Below are 23,298 nucleotides of genomic sequence, written 5' to 3' on the forward strand. Positions count from 1 at the left end.
TAAAAACAAATGCAACACCACTTCCATTTGTAACTTTGTGTTTCCTTGATTAAACATTTTCAAGTAGGATCCATTTTGTTTGAAGATTGACATTGAGTTGGTAGGCACTGTGTCAAATTCAGTTATTGTTTTTTGTCTATAACAGAGCCAGATTAGATGCCATGAATTCTAGCTACTTTTAACAAATAAAAAGTAAATACTGTTTTTCCTTTTTGTGCTGTAGAGATATGATTAGGTTCTTAGAACCAAGTGATTGATTTTTTTCTTTTTTTTCCCGTAACCTCCAGCCCCAATTTTTGTGTGTCTGTGATGAAGTTAAAATATAGAAAAGCTCGTGAAGGAAGAATATGAATTTTAGCATAACTTATATCCTGTTCATACTTAGTAGCACTTTATGTTTGCTGATTTTTAAAGGTGTGTGTTTGGGCTTGTAAAAAATATTTATCTCTTAATTTACTTCCAAAAAGGATGAATTACTTACAGTTTTAAAATAGATATAACAAAATAATATACCTCTGTTCTTTTTTTTAAACAATATACCTTTGTTATTACATTACTATCAATTAAACAATTTTTATATTAAAACAATTTTTAAATTAAAGCCAAAATAGGCAATACAGAATTTATAGCTTATTGCCGAAGGATCACTCTGATCATATAATTAGATTAAAATATGAATAGAACACAGAACCAAAAAGAATAGACTCTCTTAAAATCCTGGCATTAGGGAATTTTAGCATTCTTCCTATATAGAATGTTTTTTCAAGTTTTTACTTTGTAGAGGTTCTGGTCTCACCCTCTCAAACCTATGTACTGAAAATAATAGACCATATTAAAAAAAGCAAAACAAAACTCCTCTTACCGTTTTCTTCTTGGTGTAGATTTGGGGGGAAAAATAGTAGAATGAAAATCTCCCTTGACGCTGTCATCCGGAAATCTTCATATTCTGTCATTAAGTATGAGTCGTAGTTGAAGTGGTTTTTTGGAGGGGTATGTGTGTGTGTATATTGAATTGATTTCAAATACAGGGCCTGATTTTCAAATATTAGTAATCATTCAGTTAGAAATCAGTATATGAATATATTTGATAGCTTTCTCTAATATGCCACAAAGAATGTATACTTAAGCTTACCTTTATGTACTGAATTTCTGTTTTTTGCTTTAAAACGAAATGACCGTTTAATTTTTGAACATTATGTATTTTTTTTAAATGTTTGCCACAGAATTCGCCAGTTAAAAATGCCAGGTTTTCAAGAACCAGCATAGCTGATTCATTACTGTAGACTGTCTGCGTGTACTCCATTCCTGTTACTATAGAAACACACACAGACTGTGGATTTATCATAAACCTTGAGAAATGTTTCTTGTAACAGTTCACATAAAGAAACATCTGGATCCCTTGTTTATCCTGGGTGAAAGAAGACCACCCTCTTCCTCTGTGTTGTGGGAATCACGTTATTTTCCACTATTTTTCTTTCTCTGTAAAAATTCTAGTGTTTATGTATCAAGTCTGCTTTGTATTTTAGTGTGATTGGTTAGAATTACTGGAATAGGTTTGGAAAATAAGAATTGATGTTCATGCCAGTTCAGTTAATATGACTATGAAAATTGTATTTTGAGAGCTTCTACATTCTGAATTTCACATCCACAGTAGTAATAACATTAGGGTTTTACATAGAGTTTTTGATATCTTTTGGCCTTTTGTTGGGTTAATAGACTCTCTCTGGAAATTCATTTGACTTGATGCCAGTCTCTTGGGGCTTTAGGCCTTGCAGGGGAGGATAGCCCAGAATTAAGGAGAATCTCAGTAGTGGCTAGGTGAGTAGTTATCAATCAGATTTTGCCAAGGATATTCCTGAGGAGGCCATAGTTGCATTTATATTATCTTGCATTCTTCTTGGGAAGATCCTCAGCAACTCTTTAAATCATTTCATTTATATGTAATAACTCCCTTAAGTTTACACAGTTCAGTTTAAAAGATTCATTAAGCCCTGAGCCTTTGCTTTGGGTTCTAGGAGCATAGGGATGAATAAAATTACTTCCTGCTCTCAAGAAAGTTGCACAAACAGACTGTTTCATGATTAATTCTAAGAGGTATGCATAGTGTATCTTAGGAATACAGAGGAAAGTTACTCAGACTAGCCTAGAACTTAAGTGACAACTTCTTGGAAATGACTTCCTGAGTTCAAAAGATGATTAAAAGTCAGGCTGAAAAAAAAAAAAAAAGCATAGAAGGGCGTATAAGGCATAGGGGATTACATTAATTTAACATTGAAAACCCTAGGCATAGGAGATAACATTAATCTAACATTACTCGTGTACAGAAGTGACTTGAAGTTGAAGCTGTAGATGGAGGCCTTGCTTGGAGGGCCTTATATGCTGTGTTAGCCAAAGTGCTTTGACTTTTTCTAGGAATCGCTGAAGGATTTTAATCAGGAAAGTGATGCAGTTAGATTTACAAATTAAGCAACCTGGGAATGTATTGAAGGAATGTATTATTGGAGCTAAAGATAGAAATAGATAATTTATATGACATCTTTGAAACTAATTCTGATTCCAGAAAGCCTGAATAGTGATATTAATATGAGGAATTTTGATCTATAATAAAAAGTTTTTTCTTATTGAGAAGAAACTGGTGTTAAACAGGAAAATAGCACAGCGTGTAGTTCTTTTTTTTTTTTTTTAACATTTTTTATTGATTTATAATCACTTTACAATGCTGTGTCAAATTCCAGTGTAGAGCATAATTTTTCAGTTATACATGAACATATATATATTCATTGTCACATTTTTTTCTCCGTGAGCTACCATAAGATCTTGTGTATATTTCCCTGTGCTATACAGTATAATCTTGTTTGTCTATTCTACAATTTTGAAATCCTGTCTATCCCTTCCCACCCTCCACCCCTTTGGCAACCACAAGTTTATATTCTATGTCTATGAGTCTGTTTCTGTTTTGTATTTATGCTTTGTTTGTTTGTTTGTTTGTTTTTTAGATTCCACATATGAGCAATCTCATATGGTATTTTTCTTTCTCTTTCTGGCTTACTTCACTTAGAAGGACATTCTCCAGGAGCATCCATGTTGCTGCAAATGGCATTATGTTGTCTGTTTTGATGGCTGAGTAGTATTCCATTGCATAAATATACCACATCTTCTTTATCCAGTCATCTGTTGATGGACATTTAGGCTGTTTCCCTGTCTTGGCTATTGTAAATAGTGCTGCTATGAATAGCATGTAGTTCTATAAACTGGAATCCAACAATATGTACGGTCTACCAAAGGGCATTGTTCATTTGAAGAATTTGTTATAGTGACTTAGAATATACATTTAACACATGATGAATACTTAGTTGGTATTTATAACCTAAGCTGTTCATGTGAAACATGATATGCTTCCTTTTGTTTAACTCTGTACCTAAGATTGATTTAAGGATTCTGTACCTTTTCTGTTATCACTCCCCTCATGAATAAGTTGGTGAATAAATGAATGAATGACCTAAAGCTTCAGTTGGTAATTTTCAACTTTTTTCCTTTAAAAATGTCTAGTGAACAGCTTCATCAAACTTAAGTGAAAAAACTCATTCATTGATTTTCTTTTTTCATTTATTGATTTCTTTCATCTTTAAAAAAAAACAAACAAACCTAGAAACATTGGTCAGAGGAAGAGTTTGTCCTAAATTATTTGTCCGTGGTGGTTTCACTTACTTGGAAGTACATGGTAGAGCCCTAGGGAGTTGGATTGGGAAGTGTGAAATGTCAAGTGAGCCTTCGTGTCACATACTCAGGGGCTGTGGGAGTGAGATTACTGTCAGAGGCCAGCGCTGTGGGACCGACCGCCTGGGTGTGGGTCCTCCCTTAACAGGATGTCTGACTGTGGGCACGTCCCTTAATCTGTTGGCCTTCGTTTTTCAGGAGTGAAATGCGGGTAGTGATAGCATTTCCTCAAAGAGGTGTTATGAGAAGTGAGATAATGTAACAAAAACACTTAGGACAGTATTGACACGTGGTAAGTCCTCAAATGCTAGTCAGTATTGTTATTACCTTAGTAATGCAGAAACTTTCAGACCTACCATCTTTATCAGGGGTTTATTAGTACCAAAGGTGTGAGAGTTTTGGTGGCCTCTGCCCAGTAGTTTTAAAATCTGTGGGTGAGAAACACCCAGCTTCCACATCCTACCTGTCTTCCGTGGCCTAAATGCCTCCTTCCCTAGTGAACACTCTTCTCAAATGTCTGTTACAATTGTAATGGCATGCAGTTTAATTCCTGGTCCCCTTCTGTTTAACTTGTTTGCATTGTTTACTACTATTTTATGACTCTTGCCCATGAAATCCTGTCTTGTTTAATTTACAAAGAGATTGTAAATGCCTTCAGATCTGAGGTCAGGGTTTCACAGGTTCTGTGAGCCCAGCGTTGCACTGAAGGATAATAGAATTAACAGCCAGCAGACCCTGGGCTCTGGTGGCACTCCGGGCACTGTCCCAAGTTCCGCTCGGGGATTACCTCTTACTTCTTACAGCAACGCTGCACAGGTAGACAGAGTAGCCACAGTTTCTGGGTAAGAAAACAGATTTAGGGAGATGAAGTCACTGAAAGTCACATAGCTAGTAAGCCTTGGATCTGAGTTCTGAACCTAGCAGTTTGATTCTCTCAACACAGTGTTCACTGGAGCGCCTCCTGACTGTCCTGTCACTTGGTGCATCTGCTGTTTGAAGACTAGCTGCCAGACTCCAGTGCGTACAGAATCACTATATAAAAGAATTTAGTTTTAGTCCTAAAACACCTTTTTTAAAATTATCAAAACTGCTTTATTGTATTATTTGGGGGTAGAATATGAAAAAGCATGGCTCTATTCGTGCTTAGACTTACTAGAAAATGTGATAATGTGGACCATTTGGCTTAGTTGGTCAGAATATGCTGTCAGGATTTAATGCGGGCTTTTACCACCCTAAGAAGCGGTTACTTTTTCTTTTCAATACTTCTTTCAACCCTTTAGCTAAATTATTTATTTTTATTTTTTCCCAACATTTAACTTTTAAAATGTTCAAACCTTTAGGAAAGTTAAAAGAATATTACAGACAACCCCTGGGTTAGCTAACTGGTTAACATTTTGCTTCCTTTGTTTTATTTTAGGTATATGTACTTTTTAAATCCTAAACTGTTTGAAAGTTGTGGATCCCATGACACTTTAAATATTTCAGCATAGCTCTCCTAAGAATAAGGAGATACATTCTCATATATAAACAGAACACTGTTACCATACCCTTGAAAATTAATAGCTCCATTGTTTAATAACGAGTTCATATTCTAAATATGCATTTCTCCAAAATGTAGTTTTTAATCTGTGTGTATTTAAATCCAGGACTTAATGAAAGTTCACGCATTGCATTGGTTGTTTATCTTGTCTTCTAAAATATAGAAGGAGGGTATAGTTCAGTGGTAGAGCGCATGCTTAGTATGCACAAGGTCCTGGGTTCAATCTTCAGGACCTCCATTAAAATATACATATATATAGAGAGAGAGAGGGAGAGGGAGAGAATAGTCTTTCTATTCTGAATATATATAGACAGAATAGTGTTACTATCCTAAATAAATAAATATGTATAAAATAGTCTTTCCACCTTTTGGTTTTTTGTAACATTTTTGAAGAGCCCAGGCCAGTTTTTTGAGAGAAGGTCCGATGTTTGGGATTTGCCTAATTGTTTCCCCATTTTGAGGTTCAGTTTGAGCACGGGGAAGAGAACTGCAGAGATGATGATGTGTTACTGACTCACACCATGAGGCCAGTCAGTCCCACTTCTGGTGTTGCCGTACCTAACCACTTATTGAAATGAGGCCTGCCACGTCTCTCTACTGTACATTTTCCTGTTTGCATTTAGTAAGCAACCTGTGGAGTAACGAATACTTAAACTGTCATTTCTCTTGCCTCATTTTTGCTCAGAAACCCTTAATAGGTCTCTCCCCATGTCCTAGAATGTCAGGATGTAAGGATGTTCTTTGTTGGACACATGTTCAACTAAACATCGGTTCTTTTTTGGGGGGGGGGTGATTAGATTTTTTGAGGAGGTACTGGGTATTGAACCTGGGACCTTGTGCCTGCTCTACCACTTGAGCAATATCCTCCCCACCTTGATGGACACATGTTTTGCAAATATTTTCTCCCTGCCTATAACTCACCTTTGTGTTTCTTAAGTATCTCTTGAAGAGCAAGAATTTTTAATTTTGAATGCCATTTTATTCATCTTTTTTTAATTAAAAAATTAATGTTATTAAAAAACTTTTTTTAAACACTCTGGATATCAATCTTTTTCTTTCATAGTTTATGGTATTTGTGTCTTGTTTAAGAAATCTTTGTCTTACTTAGCAGTATGTTTACTCCCATGTTTATTCTAGAAGTTTTGACTTTAGCATTAGGCTTATGAACTAATTTTAGTAATTTTTGGGGTATAATATAAAGTAAGGATTGAGGTTCATTTTCTCCACATAGATATCCAGTTATTTGTTCCAGCCCCATGTGTTAAATACCATCCTGTCTCTTTGGCACCTTTGTAGAAGATCGGTTGACCGCGTAATTATGGGTGCCAATGTTTTGTTTGTTTTTTACAATAAGCATAACACATTTTTACCAAATAAGGGATTAGTGGGTAAGTTAAGTTACATTATAGGCTAACATCCCCAGAAATGCTGCCGGTCAGTGGAGGTGTAGTAGTTTTAAGCCCTTTGAGGACAGGGACTCTTTGATTCATTTATTAATTGAACAGTAGTGAGTGTCCAGCATTGAATAATACATACATGGTTCTGCACCTGTAGAGCATGCAGTGGAATGAGGGATACAGACAGTAAGAAGGCAAACACATGTCTGTATAACGCATCTTATGGTCAGTACAAAGGACAAAACACAGGCTCAGTGAGGGAATGAGCAGAGGACCTCGGAAGTTCTCTCCGAGAGAATATAGGTGTTCAGGCAGCTGGGGCAGCACATGGGAAAACCCTGATAGCAGCTGGGGCGGCACATGTGAAAACCCTGATTGGCACATTTGAGAAACTGAGAAGAAGCCCTTGAGGCTGGAATGCAGTGCTTGCAGCGGGGAGTGCTGGGAGATGACTCTGGAAAGGTAAACCGAGGCCTGACCGTGCAGGGGCCTGCTGCAGTGGTGCGGAGCCTGGATTTTATCTAGATACTCTGGGAAGGCATTGAAGGTTTTTTTCTTTATTTTTGCTTATTTTAGTAAATCATATATTTACCATCTAGATCAATAAATTAAATGTAACTAGTAGCTCAGAAAAATCCCTACAGTCCCCCTGTTGTGTTTACAGCACCCTCTTCAAAAAAAGCAGCCACTCTTCTGGCAGCTAACTACACATTTAGTTTTAACTTTATCCTGTTTCTGAACCTTATGTAAATGAAATCGCACCGTGCACTGTGTAAGTGGAATCACTGTGTCTGGCTTAGTTAATTCAAAATGACATTCGTGAGAGTCATCCACAATGTTCATTTTCCCTGCCATATTTTGAGCGGTAGTCACGTGACTGGATAAGTTTTAAAAGGTGACTGGCTGTTATATGGGGAAATAGATTTTAGAGGCAGGACCAGCATGGAGACTGGGGAAGTGGCTGTGGAGTAGACCAGGCGAGGAGCTTGGACTAGTGTGAGGAGCAGGAGAGACGGAATGAGAGACAGAAGTGAGACATGCCCTTTGGAGGTAAGACTCAGGGAGTTCACTGACTGGACGCAGGTAGGAGCAAGGGAAGGGATGTGTCGTGATTCCCGGGCTTCTGGCTTGGGCAGCTGATAGGTGGAGGTTTCATCTTTTTTCTCGTAGGAAAGACTGGGGTAAGGACATATTTTAAGTAAAATTAAAACTAAGAGTTCTTTATTAGGTATTTAAGATGCTTGTGAGTTATGAGAGAAGCTGTCAAACAGAAATTTGGATTATGAGCATGGAGCATATTGGTAAAAAATGGGGAGTTTGGATAGTTTGCAGATCATGAGGTAGCCGCCGTGTACCAAGTGGTGGAGTCAGGAGATCTGATTCCACTGTCTTATTCAGCTTCTCTTGGCCACGTGGCTAAGGGCGAATCACTTGATCTTTTTGCGCTCCATTCCTTCTCATCTGTAAAATGGGACTAATGCTTTGCTTCACAGGATTAAACGAAGTGTAATATACGAGTGAAGCCACAGTTTATAGATAGCTGGCCCAGTAGATTCTCAGAAAAGTTCATTGATGCACATGCATCTTGGGTTTGTGGGAAAAGTCAGGTTATGGAAAAGTTTGAAAGGCATGGAAGGGACTTGATAGACTATGGAGTTTTAGTGTCTTAGGAATCGATTTATTGAAGTTTGGTTTCGGGACGCATCCTCTAACTGCTGTGCAGGAAGAAGTCAGAGGTGAGAAATATCTAGGAAATCAGTTGTTGCAGTTCCAGGATAAGGTGCTGAAAAGGGCCTGGCCTGACATGATGTAGAGATCAAGAAGTCAGAGAGATTTCAAAGGAAGACACTACCGGCTTTGTCCGGTGATTCATTTTATGGCTTACCGGAGGGGGAAGAAGCCGCACCTAGGAACCTGGGGCTTCTAGCCTGGGAAGCTAGACAAATAGTGGGAGCAGTGACTAGTCTGGGGTAGTCTGAAAGCTGAGTTAGGGAAAGGACAGTCTGTTGAGTTTTGAGCGTATGACACCTAAGGTTATAGTATGTTATCTTGGGGTAGTTGGATGCTCTCTGGCAGTGAGATATTGTGGGAAGGAGCACAGGATTAGAAGCTAAGAGATTGATTCTTTTTCAGGCTTAATCACTAATTAGCTTTGTAGTCTTGGGAAATTCAGCAACTCAAATATTCAATGTAGTTATCTGAAAAATGAAGCTAACACCTGCCCCATTAGCCTTACAGGATTGTTTTGAGGATCAAGTAAGAATGCATATGGCAGGGAGGGATAGCTCAGTGCTAGAGTGTGCTTAGCATGCACAAGGCCCTAGGTTCAATCCCCAGTCCCTCTGTAAAAACTGATTAATTAATTAATTAACGAACCTAATTACCTTCTTTCCCAAACCTCCCCAAAACGGAATGCATATAAAACACTGTGTAATTGTAAACCCCTATATGATAATTGTAATATGATAATGCTATTTCTTCAAACTAAAATGAAATATTTGGTTCTAGGGCTAGAGGAAGGAAGAGAGGGTGAAAATATCCAACGTCTAGGAAGTTTGTGTTTGGAACTAAATCAAAAACATCAGAAATCTTAGTCTCTAAATACATATGCCTGAAAACCTCTGTAGACTATAATTTGGGAGACTATCTAGAAGATAATCTTGTGTATGACAGTTGTGAGAACCAAAAACAGGTTGCATCTTGTGAAATGTCGGTGTTTAACTTGCTTCAAGTTGGAAGTTTGAAAAACTTTTGAATTCCACCTGTATAGTTGCCCCGTGTGTGTTTACAGAATTTTAGAATACACCTTTCTAGTGTCTATGAGCTATACATTTTTGCCAAGGGTCATATTAGGGTAATGTCTCGATTCTTAAGCTGTATGTGAAGAAGTGATTTCTAACCTGTGTCAGCTTTATCAGTTTGGTATGCTGGTTAGGATCACAGACTGTGAAACCAGACCGCCTGGCTCGAATCCCAGCTCCTTCGGCTAATGACTGGCCTTGCGCACTTGAGCAAGTCATAACCTCTCTTACCTCTGTTTCCTCATCCATCATGGGACTAATATTAATGTCTAGTTGAAGGCTGTTGGGAGACTGAATGTAGGACTGCACGTAGAGCACTCAGAATGGCTGCTGGCATGTACTGAGCGCTCTTTAAGTGTTAGCGGTGGTCATTATAGAATAGTTAGTTGCTGTTTTGACAGTGGCCAAGGAATAAAGTAAGTGAACAGAAGAAACACATCCTCTGAGAAGTTACAGCTGAGGAAGGTGGAAGCGGCATAGGGGCGAAAATCTTGGGCTTTAGAGTCAGACATGCTTACGTTCAAATCCTAATTCTGCCTGCTTGGCATTGTGGTTTAGGCAAGCCACCTGACCCCTCTGAAGCTGTTTGTTTACCTGTGAGCCAGGAGTCACAGTACCTGTCTTACAGAGTTGTCATGAGGATTAAATGAGATATATATAAAGTGCTTGGCCCAGGGTAGATGCTGAAAAAAACAGGCATGCTCCGGAATGCCCCCTGGCCCTGCCCCCACTCCACTGTGGAGCAATAAGAGCAGTTTGATTTCCTATACGCGCTCGTACTCATTGATTTGCAGTTTTAGAACTTCTAAAATTGTTTCCATTTGCTAACAGCAGAATAAACAACAGCTGTTTAATTGGATTCACCTTGAAAAGTGTATCATTAGCTTTCATTTCCTTCCCTTTGTTGTTTTGGGTTACTTGCTTTATCATGATGGCAAATCCTATTAGAACCAAGATGGTGGACATTATTAATTGATCATAGAATTGAACTGGGCTGTAGCATCAGAATCCTCTTCCCAGTATTCCTGCAGCTACAGTCAGACCCTCAGACTTGATACAGTAGTGAAATCCTCTTTGCCTTAGAGCTTTTTAGAAGAAATGGTTATAGGATTTTCAAAATAATATCTGGACTGTCCGTTAAACTTTTGTCCCAAGATGTAGACCTGTCAAACCTTATGGCAAAGCAGAGTGATCTTAGAGCATTTCCTAATACATGCTTATTTAGATTTTAACATTGTTACACAATGTGGGCATCTTCAGACATCTCGAGGAGGTGCAGGAATTGTAAGAGTATAATGCAGTGACCCAACCAAGAGTGTGCGTCAGTGTCAGCTGGGATGTGGTCCTGAAATACTCATGCTCTAGGCCTCACCCCAGATTGATTGAATCAGAGTCACCAGTATATAGGTCTTGACATGTCTTTTTTTTTGGGTAAAACTAAAGATGATTTTGCCATCTATACCACTGGTTAAAAACAACTAGATACTGGCAAGAGTGTAGGGAATCAGGCATCCCTACTCACTACTGGTATGAGTGTAAATTTATATAGTACAGCCCACAGAACAGTTTTGCAGTAGCTAATTTCAAATCTTTCATATAGGGATACATATGTGCATAAAGATACAGTGTCAAGAAAATTTCCTATAGACCTACTTATAGTATCAAACAGTTGTGAGCAACTAAATGACTGTCAGTACACAAATGGTTAAATATGGTAGAGTCTACAGGTTTTTACCGTGCAATATGAAGTATGTATGGAAATGATCTATACATGCTGATGTAGAAAGCTATCTATGTTGTATTTTTAAGTTGAATAAGCAAGTCACAGAGTAAACTCTATTTTAAATATTTTATGTGTAAATATATAGAGAAAGATTTAGAAGAATACCCACTAAAGTGTTTACAGAGGTTATCCATGACACAGAAGACTGGGAATGATGGTATGGCAGAAGGTTTGGCCTTTTTACTTTTGTATTTAAAAATATTTGTAATAAGATGTTATTATTTTCGTAGTAACAGAACCACTGGACAGAACATGAATGATTTAAGGGAAGCACATAGGGAACCTAATTTATCTCAGGACACTGCTTATTTTGCAATTACCAGTTTTAACCTGAGACTTATATAATCTCTAACTTGGGAAACAAAAAGGAATGTCAAAGCTATTTTGCGTGTTTGCAAAGTGGACAAAATGTTGTTACTAAAATTATTGTGAAACTAATTGAGTTTTAAACAGATAAGCATTTAAGATAAAAATAGCAACCTATAATGAAAAAGAGTATGAAAACGAATATATGTATGTATATAGGTATGACTGAACTGTTATGCTGTACACCAGAAATTGACACATCATAAACTGACTATACTTCAATTAAAAAAAAAAGTGTTTACCCTGTGTCAGAATTATATTGACTACCTACTTTAAAAATATTTAGCATTTGTGCATATCTGGATATGAAAATTGAATTCAGACTTTTGCAATTGATTAGCCTCTAGCCTTTGAGGATATTAACTAACACCTTTTAATCTCTTTTAAAACTTTAGGCCCGATGAGAGAAAGGGAAAGTTAAGGATGCTGGAGCAGAACAATGGATTTCTCTTTCTCTTTCATGCAAGGGATCATGGGAAACACAATTCAGCAACCACCTCAACTCATTGACTCCGCCAACATCCGTCAGGAGGATGCCTTTGACAACAACAGTGACATTGTTGAAGATGGTGGCCAGACACCATATGAAGCTACCTTGCAGCAAGGCTTTCAGTACCCACCTACAACAGAAGATCTTCCCCCCCTCACCAATGGCTACCCACCATCAATCAGCATGTATGAAACTCAAACCAAATACCAGTCATATAATCAGTATCCCAACGGGTCAGCCAATGGCTTTGGTGCAGTTAGAAACTTTAGCCCCACTGACTATTACCATTCAGAAATTCCAAACACAAGACCACATGAAATTCTGGAAAAACCTTCTCCTCCACAGCCACCACCTCCTCCCTCGGTACCACAAACTGTGATTCCAAAGAAGACTGGCTCACCTGAAATTAAACTAAAAATAACCAAAACTATCCAGAATGGCAGGGAATTGTTTGAGTCCTCCCTTTGTGGAGACCTTTTAAATGAAGTCCAGGCAAGTGAGCACACAAAGTCAAAGCATGAAAGCAGAAAAGAAAAGAGGAAAAAAAGCAACAAGCATGACTCATCTAGATCTGAGGAGCGCAAGTCACACAAAATCCCCAAATTAGAACCAGAGGAACAAAATGTAAGTTGAAACATCTTTTTGAAAAATTTTATAATATCTCACATTTACTGGAAGTCCAGGAGATCTTTTTCAGTTTTTAATCTCTTCAAATATAAGTATTTCTGATAACTTCTAACCCCTAGCAAGGAGCCTGGGATACTGTAATAGGTGCTGAGTAAATATTTGTTGAATAAATGAATGGACATCATTAGGGTAAAAAATTTTTTTTAAACGTGTGGTTCTAAGAATCTTGCTTCTTATGGTTCTTTAATAGCTCCACTTAATTTTGCTTGTAATAAATTCCTGGTTTCTGAAGATGAAGAGGAAAGGCAGAGGGAAGATGGTTAATGATACTGGTTTTCCATTGTTCTAGACCAACGTTCACCAGTAGAGCTTAGATTTAACACTTATTCCTAATGTTTGCTACAAAACAACCTGAGGTAAATAAACTCTTTTTGTTAAAGTCAACATTAGTATTTATGTTTACTCATTAAAACTTAAGATAGAGTTTATAAAAGTCATCCTTTATTGGTAACTTAAGATGCATGCTGCTGAATTTTTTTAACATCGCCGAGATAATAATAATTAATAATAATAATAATAATAATAATAATAATAGGTATGTAACAAATTAATTCTAGCTTGGATGAAGAGTTTTTAGTTAGTATTCTAATACATGGTATGAATTGAAGGTGTTCTCAGACACTGATTTAGGAAGAAATGAATATTTGTTTTTGTGACAGTTGTCTGCTTTTATATCCGGTATGCCTGAATAGGTTAATATGTTATCTTCTGTTCAAAGACGTGTTTACATCTTACCAACTCACCTTTTCCTTGGTAGTTGGGTTCCAGTACTTCATACCTTCAACTCAAAAGTTACCTTTTTTTGGAGTGGAGCTCACCCTGGTTGTAGGCTCTCACAAGTCTCAGTGTGATATCTCAGTATGGTTTCCTCATTTTTCTATGGTTTTCTTCTTTATTCATTTAACAAATATTGATTGAATACCTAATGTGTGCTAGACATCTTCCCAAGAATTGAGAGTAGGGCAATGAATGAAAAGTAAAGATGCCTACTTTCAAGATGCTTATATTCTAGTAAGAGGAACCAGAAAACACACACATATGTACGTAAATATGTGTAAGTTCAGATAGTGGTGAGTGCTGTGAGGAAAGTAAAACTGGGTGATGAGATAGAGAGTAATCAGGGACACTAGCTAGTCTGGTGTCTTAGATCTGCATCTGTAAAATGAAGGCTTTGGACCTAAATGTTTTCTGAAATGACTTTGAATTTCTTATGTCGTTTATTTAATGCCCCCCTTCCAGAATTTCATTCACATAGTGCCTTATACTGTATGTTAAATGAATGAGTCAATTTGGAAGGAGAGAAGTTTAACTTCTTGCACTCCAGATACATCCAGTGTAGTATTTCTTTCATGGACCTGCAGTAAAAAGATATTTAATGCATTATGACCCTTGGGAATCACAAAAATGTATAAAATCTGAATTTGGCTTTAGCTTAGTTCCTGAGAACCAGCTTGCTGGCTCATCTTGCTTTTGCTCTAGAGAATCTGGCAAATAGGAGACTATCCAGTTATACTTATTAGACTAGACTTGTTGCCTTTATTGATAAAAATAAGTTTAAAAATCTCTCAAAATAGAAGTAGGGCTGGAAGCAGAGGCAGGAGAAGATAGTCTGTTCATTTTTCATACCCACTTTTTGCTTTATTGGAATCAAAGATAAATTCAGTACAATGATGTTTCTAGTAGTCACTTTTCAGTGAGATTTTAAAGCAGATTCTGTCTTTATTGGATATCTGCTTTGTCTGGCCCTTTATATCACTTAACTTTCAGTTAACTGCTATAGCCAGGGATTGAAATGGTTAGATGTAATCTAAGAGTTTAAGTTTGCTTTCTTTTTTAGTAAATCATGTGAGGCATAATATTCCTTATTTAGGAACTTACAATATCTTGGGGTAAAGGAATGTCAACTTGAAAGAAGGTGTAGATGTGGTAAGTGGCATTGGTTACAGTAAATGTTACCAAGACCATTGCCTGAAAGTTGAGTTTCGGGGGGAAGTCCAGGTTTTCTTTCCTCCCCCCATTTACCTCCCTGTTCCCCATCCTTCTCTCCCTGTTTCTTTTTCTCTCTCCTCCCACTTTCCCTTCCCTCCTCCCTTTTCTTTCAAAGAAATAAAGTGAACAGCTAAGTTCTTGTTAGTTGAATTTCATTAATTAAACTTTTATCACACATGGGGGACAGTTATAAGCCATAAAAGTGATGCTGTGTTCTGACAATAGAACTCTGAGGCGAGAGCTTGTTTCAGAGTCGCACCTCTGCTAAGCCACACGGACCAGGGATGTGCACAAATCAACCTATTTTCTAACCTTATATGTTTTTAATGGGATTTCCTTAACTTGAACAATACCTATTTTGCTTTGTTTAGGACATCATTTTTAAGTGTTTTAATTTTTGATACCCTTGTGCCTCCTGGTTGTCACTAGGGGTCCACGCCCTCGGTGTTCAGCATTTTAGAGGGCTTAGAAGGGAAATAGAAGCCCACGTAAGAGTCGGCTGACACCACTGGACAGCTCCCCTCCCCCAGATGCCTGAGGGAATGGTAATGAGAGCTGTGTGCCTGGAATGATTGTCCCCAAGCTGGATTTGCTGATAGGTAGGTAGGTAGGTGGATGGATGGATGGATGTACTTTTTCCTTACAAGCTCACTCATAGGGTCTTTTTGAGCAAACAAAATCTCATCTAAAATAATACAGTTCAAGATTTCAGTTATTCCTTTTCTTTTCTTTCTTCTTAGTATTTGATCTATGTATATTTCCTCCCAATTTTGAGCTGTTTGGCCTTCTAAAGAGTGACTTATTTGGAACAGCCCAAGTATATCTTCTCAACAATGAAAATGTGTCCAAACATCTAGGCAGCAGGAGACCTGAGATCACTACTGAAATTGTATATTTTGTAAAGTTGTTTTAGCTGTTTTTTTCTCCCACCAAATTAGAAACATGTGGAAATGTTTCTGCATTTCTTCCTCCCTGGCAGGTGTAATGCCTCAGGCATGTGAATGTAGGCCCTCTTCAAACACTGGTCTTCCACCAGCACCTCAGTGGGCTTATCCACAAAGACCAGTCTCATTAACTCTTAGCTTGCCGTTTTCACTTATAAAAAGCTGAATAGCTGATTCAGTCCTATTAGCACTAAGTTAGTGGTTTATATTGGGTTCTGTAGCCTCAGAGGGTTAGGTCTTAAAATTCTTAGAAACTGTTCCCATGCATTACAAACTTCCACAGTTATTCAGAAAGTAAAAGAAATTTGGAATTCTGCCAGGTTTGATGCATATTATTCATGTTAATAAATCTCTTGGGTTTTAATAAAAGTCCTAGACCAAATTTTTTTAAAGGAATGTTTAAAGCAATGTAATTTTATTTTAGCTGCTCTCAATGCATTTTTTTCTTCCTGTTTAAGAAACTTCCCATGATTCTTTACTGGGGGAACAAAAAAGGTCTTTCCATGTGGAATCAACTAAAAATGTAAAGTGATACAAACCCGCAAAAGCATTAATTTAAAATTAAGATGACTCAGACACTATGGAGAGCTAGCTTACTGTTGTCTTTCTGTCTGATGCGTTCTCTTCCTGAAGCAGCATGGCTAGTACCAGAGAAGGTGTCTTCTGTCCCTACTTGTTTGATTTTAATCTCTCTTAAGCATATCTCTCCTTTAAACAACTGAAGGAAATGGATTTTACACCCTGAAGTGTTTTACCTGTTGGCAATTTCTGACTCATTTTTCTTGATTCCTAAGCATTTGGCTTCTCTTGACCATTTTGTCTTAAAAACTCCCCCTTCTTAATTGATGTTTGGGATGCTCTCCTGTTTCGCTTTACCTTTCTTTCAAGTCATGAATCTCTGAAAGCCTACTAAACATTTCTGTTTTGCTCACGCGTCAATACTTTTACAGTTTGTATTCCCTTCCTGTCATTGCAGCATCCTTATTTGACTTCTTTTTCCTTCTTTTATTTATATAGTCTTGAATGCTTAGAATAAATCCTCCTGGGCTTCTTTTTCTCCCTTACCATTTCTTTCCTTTTAAAATGACTGTGTAAAAAAATTTCAGCTCTATGAAAGTGATTTTAACAGTGTTTCAAGCCAGCCTGAAGGAACAAATCTGGAACAAACAAAAAAATCAAGAAGAGATAAGACATTTGAATAATACAAAGGTTTAGGAGGAAATCCTGTCTTCAATCCAGAAAGGGCAAGCTGTTCACGGGCTTCAGACCAGTTGTTACATTAGTAGGGTTCTGTCGTTTGGCAGAGATTAGTCGTCACTCCTCATCTGTCTGCTCTCAGAGCGGGAGAGAGACCCCTGACCCGCAGGCATCACGGAGACCGCGGTGCGGAGCCGGAGGGCTTGCTTTCTTGGGTGCAGGTGTGCTTCCTCTGGGGCCCCGCCTTCCTGCTGTGGCTGAGAAAGAGCGTGAGGTGAAGGCTTCAGCTCCTCCGTGGACTGAAGTGAAGCTGCCCAGTGGGCCTGTGCAAATGTGGACAGTATTTTTAAACTGCCTGTTACACTAGTGATCCGGGGAAGAATTTTCCCTTGATCATAAGACTTTTCTTTCCTGGCTCAGTGAGTGTGTCCTAGGAGATGAGAGAGCCTCGGGGCCACCGCAGATGCACCTGACAGAACCGACCTCGGGCCCACCAGCAGGCTGCTGCCGCCTTCCTTCCCGGGGCTTTTTCCAATGTTTTCAGTAGCCTCCTCATTAAACTTTCTGCTTCCCCCTTGCTCCCTCCCAAAATAGTCTCCACACAGCAGCTAACATGATCTTTTTGAAACATAAACTGGCATGTGTTACTTCTCTGCCTGATCCTCATCAGAGGCTCTCAGTGCCCAGAAGGTAGAACACAGGGATGTGGCTTACAGGGCCCGGTGCCTCCCCGCCACCTTGTCCTGTCCCCCCTCTCCTCTTCGTGGCAGGTAAGTCTGTTGTCCTGGCCTTTCTGAAGTTTCTGCCTTTCTTCAACCTCAGGGACCTCACACAGGCCACTCCTTCTCTTTGGAATGTTCTTTCTCCCACTTTTTACTAGACTAACTCCTCTTTTTTATTTTATTTTATTGTTTTTCCACCGTGCTGGACATGAGGATACAATGGGGGCAAGGGAGAAGACAAGTAGTCACAGCCCTGTCCTGCTGCTTAAAAGTCGCAAAATAACCGGAGGTTAATGTTATCTTTCCAGATGAGATTTTGTTTTATTTCTCTCTCTTTTTTTTTTGAGATAGAATACATATACTTAAAATTCTAAAGATTCTTGACCTACAGCAGGATTGGACAAAACCTAAATGATCTAAATTTGCATTACTCTTTGTAAGTTATTTGAAAAAAAATTAGCTCAATTTTTAGTTCCAGAATTGAATTAAGGTATCTATACATGTGCTGCAGTCTCAGTATTCTCCTGAGAGAGAAAATGAAGTCACAAAATAAACCCACCCCTTTAAACATAGAGCCAAGCCGTCGCCAAGCACTTGGGCTTCCTTAGGCAGCTGAAGCCCTTGTGATTTTATTTTTTTAGATTCTGCATATGAGCGATCTCATATGGTATTTTTCTTTCTTTTTCTGGCTTACTTCACTTAGAATGACATTCTCCAGGAACATCCACGTTGCTGCAAATGATGTTATGTTGTCGGTTTTTATGGCTGAATAGTATTCCATTGTATAAATATTCCACATCTTCTTTATCCAGTCATCTGTTGATGGACGTTTAGGCTGTTTCCATGTCTTGGCTATTGTAAATAGTGCTCCTATGAACATTGGGGTGCAGGTGTCATTTTGAAGTAGGGTTCCTTCTGGATATATGCCCAGGAGCAGGACTCCTGGGTCATATGGTAAGTCTATTCCTTAGACTAACTCCTCTTTTTTTATTCAAATCGTACTTTACTTTCTCACAGAGGCCTTTCCTGACCTTTATCTCTAAAGACACACTCACACACACACACACACACACACACACACACACACACACACACACACACACACACACCATTTCTCTTCATATGTTTACACTGTGTATGTGTACGTTTGTGCTGAGTGTCTGTCTTTGCTGCCCAGCTGTAAGCTCTTTGCGGTCAGGGATCACGTCTGTTTGTTCCACTGTTGTGTACCCAACTTCTAGAACAATGCCTGGGAAATCGTAGGCACTGTTGAATGAATGATTGAAACTTGGGGTTTGAGATACGAGTCTGGCTGATTTCCTAACAATTTTTACAATTTCTTTTATTTAGTAAAACTTTTACAGCAATGTCTTAAATGTCTTGAATTAACTGAGAATTTTAAGTAACTTTTAAAATTAGCCTTTTTTTTAGTGGAATTAGGCCTAAGTTAATGGATATATCCCTCTTTTTTAAGCCATCTAAATTAAGTTTTGTTCTTTGACAAGTAAGGAAATTTTTTAAACCTTTAAATTACGAAAGTAATTTACTTTTTACTGAAAATGCACACAAGTATAGATCTTCCCTCACTGTTTCTTTAATCTTGTTCCTCAAAGGTAACTACTCTTATCAATTGGTGTACAATGTTTCAAATATTTTTCAAGGTATATATAGTCTATTTTAAAATAAAAATTAGGAAAATGTTGATAGACGTGGATTATTGACATGAAATAATGCTGTAGTTACCATCCCTCTGCTTAGATTTTCTCATTTTTTATTTCTGTAGGATAGGTTCTTAAAATATAATTGCTAAATTTAAGACTGTACATATTTTGAATTTTGATGGATACATCCAAATTACCTCCCCAAAGGATTACAGAAATCAGTTTTTAAATAACATATTTATGGATTTTATGACTAGAAAAATAATGTAAGGTTTATTAAGGACAACTTTACAAATATGGAAAAACACACCTCAGAAATCTGTTACTCCTTTGCCTGGTGGTAGCCTTCTAGTCCTTTTTTTCTGTACAGATAAAAAATTATTTTTCCAAGATTGGAATCAGACTATACAAACTGCTTTGCAATTTGCTGTTTTCAAATAACATTGTATTATTATTTTCCCATGTCCTTTAATTCTACATTTTTGCACATCTTAGACTGATGTCTGATTTTAGTATTTGCCCTTATAAATAGCACTGTTGTGCATACCTTTGTTTATATGTATATGTGTGTATTTTTCTATATATAGATGTATCAATGCTTTTTCAATACACTTTTTTAGGAGTGAATTTGTGGGTCAGTGTCTGACAATTTAAGGCTTTTCATACATATTGCCACATTACTCTCCAGAAGAATTCCAAGTTGCATCTTACTAGCAATCTCACTGCCCACTTTTCTGTACTCTCATAGGTTAAAAAAAACCCAAAACCAACAAATTAAGTTTTAAAAGAAATTAAAAAAGAAATGGGAGATACAGCTATGGTGTGAAATGGAAAATGAATGTAAAGACACAGGATCATGTACTGCATAAGTTGTATTCTTACCTCTTACATTGCTCATTGATAAATGTTCTCTCTTCCCTTTGCTGTTTAGTTTTGACCCTTTTTGTGTACGTCATTGCTCTTTGGTTTGCTGCCATTTTGTTCTTTTCTCCTAGAGACCAAATGAGAGGGTCGACACTGTATCAGAAAAACCAAGAGAAGATCCAGGACTAAAAGAGGAGCCCCCGGTAAGTCACTTTGTTGAAGACTGCCTCACCAAATGCGGTGTGAGAAGGTGAAAGCAGAGTGACTAAATTATGACACGTTTAATACGTTTCATTATAGTTCCATACTTTATTTCAGAAGTTATACTGAAATAAATCTTGGAACTGGTTTAAGATACTTCCAGCAAATTACTTACCTTTTCAAAACTATAACTACTTTTTAATAGATGTGAATTCTCAAGATGCCTTATCAGTAACTTGGCAACAGAAACCGTCCTATTTTTAATATTGGAATGAGGCTTATTATTTCCTTCCTTTCTTCTGCCCTTTTGCAAGTTATGGGTAGCAGGCATCAGAGAAAAGTCTGATTGACAATCAGTTTTACATGGTTAATGTGTTTGGTGTATTGTGTACATTTCTTTTTAAAAAGTTTTTCTCCTGATGAAGTTTTTTATGACCTTTTTTCCCTGTAGGTTCAGCCAGTATTGTCTTCTGTTCCAACAACAGAAGTGTCTGCCGGTGTTAAGTTCCAGGTTGGCGATCTTGTTTGGTCTAAGGTGGGGACCTACCCTTGGTGGCCTTGTATGGTTTCAAGTGATCCCCAACTTGAGGTCCACACCAAAATTAACACAAGAGGTGAGAAAAGGCATAAGTAGCTATTAAGTTAAAGGTCGGGGAGAGAAAATCTTAAATGTTGTATATGAATAAAAGAATACATACATGATACAGAAGCTGACACCAGAAAACACGTATCTATCACTTTTTAATAAACGGTGAAATAATTAGCTGTCTTGACTGGCAGGGAGCCTCCACAACTGACACAGGCCTTGTTTTCCTTTATAAACACCCTGCATTTGTTTATGATTTTTTTCACACTTCTTTTTTTAAAAATCCTTCCTCTGACCTCTCAAGTGAATTCCAAAAGAGAGCAGATGGATTAGTAATAAAATGTCTTAAATGAGCTCAGTAGGCTTTGGGGTGAAGCTTTCCTAGAACATTTTTATTTCATCATTGTTTCCCATGGCTATTAATTTTTCACTCAGACAAGGGCTTTCCATCCTGATAAATTTTGCAAGATGCTTTTATCCTCCTCCGCTCAATTTTTGAATCTGTAAATTTACTGGGACGTCCTTCTGAATTCAGTATGATGAAGAAGTAGAGTTTGAAGGTAGCTACATGCCATAGAACCCCACCTTAGGAATGTGAGTAAATATTAAGAAAACGTGTGTTCTGACTTTTCTCTACTCCTTTTCCTGGGTTTGACCAAAACATGTAGATTAGATTCCTGAGACTCTGGCATGTGGAATAGACTTGCCTGGTAGCCAGAGGAAGGTTTGAGTTTGGAATTTGTTTCTGGGTATTTACTTTGCAAACTCACTTATCAAGTTCCTTATTGTCTGTGACAACTTTGCACCTATTTCTTTCTCTCTGATTTTAAACTTTCCACCTCTGTCCCTGTTCACTGTTATGAGGGACAAAAGGTGTCTGGTGAGTCAGAGTTGTGACAGGATCCACTGTATCTTTAACTCCTGTGCTGCACAGCAAAGAATGCCCCTGCACAGAAGGCAGTCATCTTGTCACTGTAACTGCTGGTTAAAGGTTGGGGTGACTGGAAGCATCAGTGGGACAGGAAAAAAAACACCCCACATTATTGAATGTCCGCTTTTGTGCGTGGCACCTGGGCAGTTCTCTTATGTGTTTTCTTTTGCAGTCCTCAGCAGCAACCCTGTGAAGCAGGTACTGTTACTGTCCTTACGTTGCAGATCAGTGTAGAGTCTCAGCGAAGTCTTATTCCATAACCCAACTCTTAAACATGACTGTGTTATACAGGGAAGGTCAATGAATTTCCCTACTCAGAGGGTCGGGGCGGTAGCCCTGGTTCCATCGCTTATATGATAAGGGTGCTGGACTAGGAATCTCTAAAGTACCTTGCACGTTTAATAATCTGTGATTCTTTGAATGGGAGGATAGAGGGACAGGGATTTCCTAAGAGGGCCAAGCCTTCTCAGAGAAAGCAATGCACGTCCCCCTCGGGCCCCCAGAGCGCTTTGAACTATTGCATCATGAGAGAGTTGTGGCTCTTCAGTTCTCTCCCCTTAGAAAAGCATCCTATTGAGATTATATAAAGAATGTCACATTTAACATCTAATTACTTTATGAAAACTTACCAAATTCAGCTTTTTTATGGGATACAAATGAAAGCACAGTTTATGCTTCATCTTGTATTTCAAGGGAAGTATTTAAATTTAGTTTTATGAATTAATCTAATCTGGTCTGGTACTCCATAGGCAATCTCCTACTTCTGTGCAGGAAAAATGATTTTAAGAAATATTACTGAGGAAATCTGAGAATTGAGGTTTGAAAAAGGAACATTCCGATAATATTTAAATTTTTCTCTTGTCTGCAGTAGTTTTTAAAATAATACCCCTCTTGAGCTATGATTTGCATACCATAAAATTCGCCCTTTTAAAGTGCAATTCAATGACATTTATTACATTTACAGAGTTGTGTGGCCATCCCACACTTTAATTTTGTGACTTTTTCATCAACCCAGAAAAGAAATCCCATCTCCACCAGCACTAGCAATCACTCCCCATGCCTGCCCTGCTGCCAAGCCCTAAGCAGCCACTAACTCCTTTCTGTCCCTATTGATTTTCTTATTCTGGGCATTTCATAGAGATGGAACCCCACAATATGTGGTCTTTTGTGTCTGGCTTCTTTCATTCACTTAGCGTCATGTTTAGAGGTTCACCTGTGTAGTGGCATGTATCAATGCTTCAAACCTCTCTTTTTATTGCCAAATAATATTCCATTGCATGGCTGTGCGGTGCAGTTTTAAGTGAAGTAGTTTTCTGACAGTTTTTTGGAAACCAGAAACACAGTATAAAACTTAATTGTGTTGATTCTGTTCCACACATGATACCCGTGAAGCACTGTGTGTTGCTTATTATCTAAACTACT

The 23,298-nt window shown here is 38.0% G+C and overlaps 1 protein-coding gene across 4 annotated transcripts in view; it reads left to right on the top strand.

The window, feature by feature from the left end:
• The window catches only part of NSD3 (nuclear receptor binding SET domain protein 3), a 92,132-nt gene that overhangs the window by 19,471 nt on the left and 49,363 nt on the right, over positions 1 to 23,298 (top strand). For all 4 annotated transcript variants that reach the window (XM_032468579.1, XM_032468576.1, XM_032468577.1 and 1 more), the window contains exons 2-4: positions 12,000 to 12,718; positions 20,290 to 20,361; positions 20,811 to 20,973. In XM_032468579.1, coding sequence (XP_032324470.1) covers positions 12,044 to 12,718; positions 20,290 to 20,361; positions 20,811 to 20,973 — 910 coding nt within the window. In that variant the 5' untranslated portion in view covers positions 12,000 to 12,043. The remainder of the gene's footprint in view (positions 1 to 11,999; positions 12,719 to 20,289; positions 20,362 to 20,810; positions 20,974 to 23,298) is intronic.

Source organism: Camelus ferus, chromosome 26 (assembly GCF_009834535.1).
Source record: "Camelus ferus isolate YT-003-E chromosome 26, BCGSAC_Cfer_1.0, whole genome shotgun sequence".
NCBI classification, from domain to species: Eukaryota; Metazoa; Chordata; class Mammalia; order Artiodactyla; family Camelidae; genus Camelus; species Camelus ferus.